At 33.8% G+C, this 9997-nt stretch overlaps 2 protein-coding genes across 2 annotated transcripts; one reads left to right on the top strand and one right to left on the bottom strand.

Annotated features, from left to right (window-relative positions):
• Positions 1 to 1893: 1893 nt before the first annotated feature.
• Positions 1894 to 4624, top strand: LOC142545573 (monogalactosyldiacylglycerol synthase 2, chloroplastic-like). Its single transcript, XM_075652826.1, has 8 exons — positions 1894 to 2157; positions 2675 to 2847; positions 2974 to 3135; positions 3224 to 3365; positions 3463 to 3687; positions 3817 to 3879; positions 3983 to 4057; positions 4347 to 4624. The coding sequence occupies exons 1-8, from the start codon at positions 1894 to 1896 to the stop codon at positions 4608 to 4610; spliced, it is 1368 nt and encodes a 455-aa protein (XP_075508941.1). The 3' UTR covers positions 4611 to 4624.
• Positions 4625 to 7754: 3130 nt separating this feature from the next.
• On the bottom strand, positions 7755 to 9612 carry LOC142547120 (sugar transport protein 8-like). The gene is made up of 4 exons (XM_075655222.1): positions 9474 to 9612; positions 9071 to 9390; positions 8331 to 8957; positions 7755 to 8213 (listed from the first exon to the last, which is right to left on the bottom strand). Exons 1-4 carry the CDS (start codon positions 9610 to 9612, stop codon positions 7782 to 7784), a joined length of 1518 nt encoding a protein of 505 aa, XP_075511337.1. The 3' UTR covers positions 7755 to 7781.
• Positions 9613 to 9997: the final 385 nt, after the last annotated feature.

Here is a 9997-nt window from a genome sequence, read left to right as displayed (position 1 = left end):
TAGTAGCCATCCATGTTTGACTCTTGAATTATTATGAAACACGAGTCCATGCCAATTAACAACCTAAGAAGATTTTACATCAGTAATAATGGCGGATTCGTGATTTCTTTTCAGATGATAGAATTACAGTACTAAATTAAAATTTTTAAAAGTTTATAATTATTTAGTTTTCTTTATATTTATACTATATATCGATATTATATATAAATACTAAGGTTTTTACTGAACTATCTTTGTAACAACAATTAGTTTTTATGAAATAGCATATTCATTTGGATAAGTAATTTTTTATATAATTTACTTGAGTAAGTCTCTTGTGAGACAGTTTCACAAATCTTTACCTGTGAGACGGGTCAATCCTACCAATATTCACAATAAAAAGTAATATTTTTTATAGATGACCCAAATAAGATATCCGTCTCACAAAATACGATCCGTGACCGTCTCACACAAATTTTTGTCCTATTAAAATTAAATTTTATGATGTGATACGATGTTGTTATTATTATTTCTTTTGAGTTTTTTAGACGATGTTATTAATGATTATGTATGTCGTAGAATTCAAATACGACAATGTCAATATGGGATTTTGTCTCCTCTCAATTTATTTTCTTGATGACGCAATAATATATTATTGGAGGAAAATTTTTCCCCATATATTCTATACTTATTATTATTTTATAAAATTTGAGATCCTACTTAACAAACATCAATTGATATGGTGAAATTTTTCTTTTTTCCCTATCATATTTTCAAGGAGAAAAGATATTTTAAATAATTCATAAATTTTAAACTAGTTTAATAATCATTTTATATAAAAATAGTAATATTTTTTTACGCACGTTGTGGGTGTTTGAATGCTAGTTTTGATAATTCCAACTAATAATTAAAATGTTAAAATATTATCAGCCAATAAGAGAGCCATCGTGTCAAAACAACCTGTAGATGGTCCCCACGCATCATTGCCGCTCGGGAAGATCCGAATCTGTGCATCCGCACATTCCTAACACAAACCGTCAACTTGTTGATCCGATGGCTGCAAAATCACTCAAATTTATTCCGATGCATAATTCCGGAATCAAGAAATGGCAGCTTCTCTCCTTATTTACAGGGGGAAAAACAACAGCCTGGATCCGACTCATTCTCTCCTCTCTTAATTTCTCTGCTGTTTCTCCTCTCCCTGTCGTCCGGGAGTGACCCTTTTTCTTGGGGGAATTTAGAGGCGCTGGGTTCTTGATTTTCTAAGTTTTTGTTAAGGTATGCGTGTGTTTTTTTATTCTCATGCAATTTGATTTAGTACCACCATTCTTTAATTTCTTGCCGGGATAGAAGTTTGCGAGTGGGTGTTTTTTTTTTTGGCTTTTTATTTGCTTGATTGCTTGAAGATCCATTCTTACATGCTTTTTACGTGTAATATTCATCACAATCTCAGAAAGATCTATCCTTTTCGTGGTGCTGATGTTTCCTCTTCTGGGTAACGAGGGGAAAAATTAATCACACCAATTTTACATTATGTTTCAAGAACCAATTTTTGGTATCTTGGCTTTTTTCTTGTGTTTTGCTGAGTTGGTTCTGATTTGTAGATAATTATTTTTTATTATTTTCATGATTATAATGATAGATTAAGTAAATGTATTGTTATATTTTTAAATTATTATTTAAATAATTATAATATAATTTATAGAAATAATATAAATTTTTGAATGAGCAGAGGGAATTAGATATTGTAGTCAATAAATTACGTGAAAAATATTAATACAGAGTATATTTTACGGAATATTTCTGTAAAAATTAATTGGCAGTCTACCTAATCTTTGCTTAATCTTTATATATTAGTACATTTGCAGGACTCCGTCTGTATATACAAACTTTTGTTTGTATATATAGATAGATATGGCGGCGAAGACAGCGTCACCGAGGAACGCTATAAACAACGTAATTGAAAGAGTTGGGGTGTACGGATTTGGTGGTGGGAGCAGCCAGAAGAGGTGCAAGTACACCTTTGAAGATGAAGATGGGACCATGGAAATGGAGCAGATTGGGGCGGAGAGAACAAAAAATGTACTGATTCTGATGAGCGATACGGGTGGTGGCCACAGAGCTTCTGCGGAAGCCATTCGTGATGCATTCCAGCTCGAGTATGGGGACGAATACCGGGTAAGCATAGAGCAAGTTTGATGCATGTTTTGTTCTGCTTCCGATACCATATCTGCTTGATCATGTTTGAATTTTTCGAGTTAAAATTTTCTGATATTTCAAGTTCAAGATTGTCGATTAGAGGAATTCAATGAAACCACGATCTTGAATTTTGTGCTAATTTTAACTTGTTTAATTACCACTTTATTTAGCTAATGTCCTTGTTTCTTTGTATCATGCGCTGCAACTGTCATTTTAGTCTTTATTTCGAAGTTTAGGACGAAAGATTCACATGCTATTCTATATGATGAATTGAACTGCATTTATTACAAACTCAGTTTTAGAGAGATGATTTCGATCGCTGGATACGATAGTTTACTCGGTTTTCTCACTCATCTCTTGATTTTGTGAAGTATGATAAAAAGTTCGAATGAATGTCTTCAACATGAGTGGTCTGATTAGAAGTTGCGTATTAGAATCCCATTCTTTTAGGATATTAATTCTTGATGTCCAATTCTTACATCATTTTGTGTTACAGATTATTGTCAAGGATGTCTGGAAGGAGTACACAGGATGGCCATTAAACGACATGGAGGGGCAGTACAAGTTCATGGTTAAACATGTTCAGCTCTGGAATGTTGCATTTCATAGCACGTCTCCTAGATGGATCCACTCCCTATATCTTGCTGCCATTGCCGCCTTTTATGCCAAGTACGATGGTTTTTCCGGCTTTATTTTAAAATCTTGATTATTTAATAAAATTGTGCTGAATACCTGATATTTCACTGTGTAACTTGTATCTATTCGCTATATTTTATTGAATTTTTTGTTTTTTAGGGAGGTCGAAGCTGGCCTAATGGAATACAAACCGGATATCATCATCAGCGTTCATCCTCTCATGCAGCATATTCCTTTGTGGGTATTGAAATGGCAAGGCTTACAAAAGAAAGTTGTTTTCGTTACTGTCATCACCGACCTAAACACATGTCACCGCACCTGGTAAATAAATAATTTCATTGAAAATTTTCTTGAAATGTGGAACTCATAACAGCACATTTTCTAATAAGCAAATACATTATCAACAAAGGTTTCAACCATCAGTAAACCGGTTGTATTGTCCTTCGGAAGAGGTAGCAAAGAGGGCTTTGCTCGATGGCCTTGAAGAATCTCAAACTCGTGTGTTTGGCTTGCCAATCAGACCTTCTTTTTGTCGAGCAATTCTCTCCAAGGTGAATAAACCAAACTTGATGCAAGGAAACTATTTTTAGCATAAATCGCACCTTCTGTTGTAACTTTAGTCATTTTAGTTTACTTGGTTTTATATAGGATGATTTGAGAGTAGAACTCGAAATGGATCCAAATTTGCCAGCCGTTTTACTAATGGGAGGTGGAGAAGGGATGGGGCCGGTCAAGAAAACCGGAAAGGCGCTCGGAGAGGCTCTGTTTGACAAAGAACTCGAAAAGCCAATCGGACAGCTAGTTATCATTTGTGGTCGTAATGAAAATCTAGCCTCCACGTTAAAATCGATGGACTGGAAAATCCCAGTTAAGGTAACCTGCCTTTTTTTTATCCAAGATCTACAAGACAACTCCTCTCAATGACCTCTTGTTGCTAGAAATATTATTTTCAAATCTTGGCATTAAGAAACTTAGAAGTTGTGCTCGTTTGATTCGATGTAGATTAGAGGATTTGAAAAGCAAATGGAGAAATGGATGGGTGCTTGTGACTGCATTATCACAAAAGTATGTTATTCTTACCTTCCATATATGTTGTTTCGGCTGCATCTTCTACCACAATGGTCAAGAATTAAGACCTGGTTTTGCACGGGTTTTGGGGATGTTACAGGCAGGACCTGGTACAATTGCGGAAGCATTGATAAGGGGCCTTCCGATTATTCTTAATGATTATATTCCTGGACAAGTAAGTGATTCCGAATTCTCATTTCTTCAATGCCCACGTTTTCGCCTTTTCCTTGAAGACAGCATCCGTTATGCTCATTTCCCCACATTGGTCAGGGGGAAGAGTTTGAAAAAAAACTATAAGAATGCACAACATATGACACTTCTCTACCAATTTTATACAATCATTTTTACAACACGAGGATGAATTTGAATTAATTGTTAGAGAGTCACTCGCACAAGCTCCTTTGTTCACGGTGTAACATAAATCGAGTTTACTGATAATACTTGGTTCATTTTGCCTTTTACAGGAGAAAGGGAATGTTCCTTATGTAGTTGATAATGGGGCGGGAATCTTTACACGAAGCTCGAAAGAAACAGCAAGAATCGTGGCCGAATGGTTCAGCACAAAGAAGGATGAGCTCAAGAGAATGTCAGAAAATGCGCTAAAACTCGCCCAACCGAATGCCGTTTTCGACATCGTGAAGGATATTCATGAGCTTGCTTGCCAACAGGGTCCTTTGACAAACATCCCATACATGCTTACATCATCGTTTTCGAGCTTAATTTATTAAAAAGCAGTAACAATAGTCCTGCTACATTGTGATTCCTTGTGCTTGTAGCTTGTGAAAGCATGCGTGCTGTCGTTTTACATTCATAGTTGCTCCCAAGTTGTATATGTTTAGGGTGCTGGTGTCGAAAGTTTTGGTGCTATTGGATTTGTTTTAGGTTAGCTTGACTAATAGTGAATTCAACTTGTTTTATTTCATTCATTATTCATTCTCGTTTCGTCTGATGTTTGATTCAAGTTATACAAACGATTAACGTCATTTTATGTAAATTCTATTACTAATTATTATTAGTACTTACTAACTAGTCGTAAATTTACTTGTCGACTTCTATATATTATCTTGGATCCATCTATATCTATGTATGTATAGAGACATACATGAGTTGAGAAAATAGTTGGGATGATAAAAATAAAATAAAACCGAATTTACCTGTCGAATTGAATTAATTCGGTTTTAATTTTTAAAATATCGGGCCGATGTTCTTACCAATAAAACATTTTATTTTTTTCTTTTTTATTTTATTAATCAATAATTGTCAATGACAATGCACTGTGCACTCTGTATAAACTGATTAGTCCAAAGTTATTATTTTATCATATGATTACTAAGTCGTATTATATTATAATTTATAGGTAAGAAAATTTCGACCAATTGGATTAATCTTTTGACGTTTGGTATTATTCCAGTTTTATTGATTGAATGATTATTATTATTATATGCTTAAAAGTGATTATAATGGAATCTAAATTATTAATTTATTTTCGAGAGCGACTCCTATGTACACGTGTCACTCCACGGTAGGTTTGTGGTGATGGGATTTGTTTTTGTACATTATTATCAACATGAAAATTATTTGTTTTATTTTTAGGTTAAATCGAGTGATCATGTGCTTTAATTAATGTTGGTGGGCTCATACGTTATGAGCAAGTTGAAAGTATCTCAAATCTCGCCCATTTTTGTAAACGAGAGACAACTTTGTTTTCATTATTATACTGTGATAGTGTCATGTCTGCATTTTTTAAAACGCTTCTGGTAAATATTAACATGGGAATTTGAAATACGCGGGTTTCGACGAGGATGACCATTTTTCCTATGGAGGAAAACTCGAAACGAGGACGGAAATTTCCGATTTTTTCGGGAAATTTCCGATTTTTTCGGGAATTTTTTTAATAACTTTATACGTTGTCTTTTCTCAATTTTTTTTAAAAAAATACTTGAATTTTTTTCCAAATGACATTACCTTAGAACTCTATCCACATTCAATTTGATTCAATTCAGGCAACTAACATTGTTCGTTGTTTATGTAGCAGCTTTGGAACAAGAATTGCATGTATCATAGTGGATGATATAATTTCAATTTCCTTTAGATCGAGTCTAATTTTTGTTTTATAGTATTTTATATATCTTCGAACAACTTATGGAACCAATTATTGTGTTTTAAAAATATCGAGAAGAGAACATATAAAATAAGTAAGATATGCATACGAGATATCGCGCAAATACGCTTCAAAGTATCTCTCTCATTAATATCTCATTTAAAGACTACTGTTTAGATTTCATGTGTATTTTATGATTGTAAAAATTAATTTGATTCATATTGCAGATATCTATTTGAATATAACTATTTGGCTGCGTAAATTTATTTGACGAAGAGTTTTTTTGATATCATTATATATCTTATAAATTATTTAGTCACTCTGATAAATAAAATGACAGAAACAACATCTTAGCCATCTCAGAAAAAAAATATATATCAAGATGACATTAAATGAAATAAAATGCAAATTATTCAATGTCTCATATGTAATAATAATAAAAATCACAAAATTGATCAATTGTATCTACAAAATCTTAGAATTGTTCTCCTGCCTCGTGTAATTATAATGATAATGTTGTTTCCCATGTATTTATTTTTTTGAATGAAGAATTTTTTCTTTTTGAAAAAAATTTATGCTTTGAGAAATATCGATATTTTATAGAGTATCCTTATGTCACAAAATCATGAAGTTGCAGCATAATATAATCATTATATAATCCTTAAAGATTTACACGTGCAAATCTTCTTCGTCGTATTTCCTTGAAATTTAAATATGGGTATTCTTGATCTTACAATTTTTCTTTGGGCAAAAACTTATGTGAGACGGTCTCACGGGTCGTATTTTATGAGACGTCTCATAAGAGACCTACTATTTTCTTTGAATCATGTTTTATATCATTTTCTTAAACCAAGCCTCAAATATCAATAAATTATGTGCTTGAATTGTTCCATCTACAAAGTGGACCTAGCAATACGTTACAACACTATATATATTTTTTTTCAAATCCTTTATTTGTATTATTGTTCTTGTTCAAAACGCGGTGCATGTTGTAGGCTATATGTATATTGAGAACAAATAAATTATATACTTCACATAAACTTTAAATCACCTTCTTCGTTAGCAGAACAGCCAAAATTTGTGACCTTCGGTAGTGTACTCTCATATCCATATTCACATTTAAAAAAAAACTAGGCAAGTCATATAGAGTCATTTATATATAGGTAGTATATAATAAATATAGACATAATTTAATGTCTTTACGAAATATATATATATAGTTTTTCTTTTCTTACATATCCTCGCAGCAAAAAAATATAGTTTACTCGAGATTTGATGTCACGTGGATATAGTATCTCTTGCAAGGATATAATTGAATCTTCTTGAATTCTATTATTTTGTTTCTGTCATACTAGTTGCTCAAAGCACATCTTGCATACATTCATATTAAATATTTTTGTAAAGAATGGATTTTTCTGTTATTGGATGGTCGTATAGATTAATACCTATGTAAAAATTAAAATAGTAATTTTGGAATAATTGTATTTTGGAAAAAAAAAACAAAAACAAAATATTATAGGAATGTTTTGGAAAGCGAAACATAAATAATATAATTTAGTGGAATAATCATCTTTAAGAGTGAAACTAAAATTCATATATTTAAACGAAAGATTGTCAACATAGAAAGATAGAAAACTAAGTGAAAACCCAGAAACGTAAAAATTAAACATCCCAAAAAAATAAAAAACACTAGTAAATATAAAGATCTAAATCTACTATACCAAAGCAATTAAGTAGAGATAACTAAATCTTGTAAATCGTCTTCGCTAATTTGAAATATAGTCGTTCTTTTTATAGTTTATACTTGTGATTCAACTTTATCATCGAAAAATCTACGCCAGAACCAGTGTTTCTTCCAAACTCTTTCATTCATCTCATCAATGGGAATCCCCTTGGTCTCTGGCAGCAAGAACACAGCAAAGATTCCCATGAAAACAATCCATGCAACAAAGAAGAAGAATATGCCCGACCTCATGTGGCACAGCATCGTCAGAAAGGCTTGAGCTATGATGAATGTGCATATCATGTTCATGCTCACCGCAAAGAAGAAGCCCGATGTTCGTGTTTCCAATGGGAAGATCTCACTTGGAATCAACCAACCTAGAGGACCCCACGACCAGGCGAAACCCGAGACAAAAACGCAGATTAGGAGCACGACTATAATGGCATAGAGCTTAGGAATGGCGTTTGTTGAGTGCAATTGGGTTGCGAGAATTGCTCCGGTCAAACCCTACATATAATTAAATTTATTTATGCATTCATAAGAATCGTGGTAAAAGGGATCATTTTTTGACATAAAGGATTATTATTCTGCTGTATATGTGCTCTGGGATTATTAAGAATTTACCTGAGAAATAAGCATTTGGATGGCGGCTTCAATAAGTAAAAATCTTCTTCCAACTCTATCAACTCCAAAGATTGCAACCAAAGTCGAAAGACAATTGATAGAACCCGTGACAACAGCTGACAGCAAAGATGCATCTCCCGAAATCCCCATAGTCTGAAAGAGAACGGGAGCATAAAACATGATCACATTAATCCCTGTAAATTGTTGGAATACTTGCAGAATTGTGCCGCAGAAGAGTTGTGGAAAACTGGATCGTTTCATCAGGTTCCTAAAAGGGTGCTTGATCTTCTTCGCCGTTTCTGTGGCTTGCAGAATTTCACTGTACTCTTTTTCGACATCTTCTACACCTCGGATTTTCTTGAGAACCCTTAAGCCTTCCTCCGTAAGGTCACGCTCGATCAGGCTAGCGGGTGTTTCAACAATGAGAAGGGATCCTAAACCGAGGAAAATGGCCGGCAGTGCAGCACCGCCAAGAGATATTCTCCAGCCATAAGGATGGATATTTGTTGTGATATAGTTGACTAAATTAGCAATCAAGATGCCAACGGTGATCAGCATCTGAAAGCATATGTTTAGGCCTCCCCTGTATTTTGCCGGAGCGATTTCTGATATAAACAGCGGCACTGCCTGCAATCAAAAAGATTTTTAATAAAATAAATAAAATAAAACTTATATCATGTGTTACTTTGATTGGATCTGACTTTATATGTGTGTGTGTATATATATGTATGTATATGTACCTGGTTGCCGAACCCAACACCAGCACCCAAACAAAGTCGGCCGATTATAAGCATAGGAAGATTCAGAGCAGCGGTGTTGAGAATAACCCCGACGAAGAAGAAGGCGGCGGCCATCTGCATGGTGCGTTTGCGGCCCAACTTCTTGCAACAAAAAGATGCGAAGAAACTGCAAACCACAGCTGCCAAGTATAAAGAAGACGTGAAGAGTTGAAGCGTCTGATTATTATATTTGCAGTAGTTGTCTTCTTTAACTCTATGTTTCTTTTTGTAAACAACTGGGAAGAACTTCAACAAGAAATCATCCATGGACGTCACTCCTCCTGCATGCAGTTAAACTGTTAAATAACATGTATAGTTTAATTTTGATCAAGATTCTGTCAAAGGTCTTGTATTTATTACGTACCAGATATGCCAATATCATATCCAAACATGAGACCTCCAAATGCAGCGATGATGGAACATACCACCACCTGTTTGGTGAGCTTGGCTGGGGAGTTGACATCGCCGCCACCGTTCTGAATAGGTGTGATTGCCGGTGCCATTGAAGTGCTTATAATCACGAGAAAAATTAAAGATCGAAATTACTTAAATAACTTAATTGACTCGCTAGTTGCTTGAGTCTTGTTCAGTACGTGAAAACAATGAGGAGGAAATTGGTGCATCCGCAGATATATATATTGGTGATGAATCTTAGAGTCCTATCCTAATTGGATTATAGATATGGATTAAAGTCTGATATATCTCTAATTCTTGAGCTTTGCTTCTATCCCAACAAGGAAAGTTTCGCGAATTTACGAATGTTTTTAAACAAAGTTTAAATAAAAATTTATAAAAATAAAATTTCATCTAAATGTCATCGATCAATATAAATTATACGAATTTTCTTTTAATTTATATTTTACGATTTACTTTGTTAATTGTAAATAG

The sequence above is a fragment of the Primulina tabacum genome, chromosome 5, assembly GCF_025594145.1.
Source record: "Primulina tabacum isolate GXHZ01 chromosome 5, ASM2559414v2, whole genome shotgun sequence".
NCBI lineage: Eukaryota > Viridiplantae > Streptophyta > Magnoliopsida > Lamiales > Gesneriaceae > Primulina > Primulina tabacum.
Note: the sequence above shows the minus strand (reverse complement) of the source record. Positions and strands in the feature narration are given on the sequence as shown.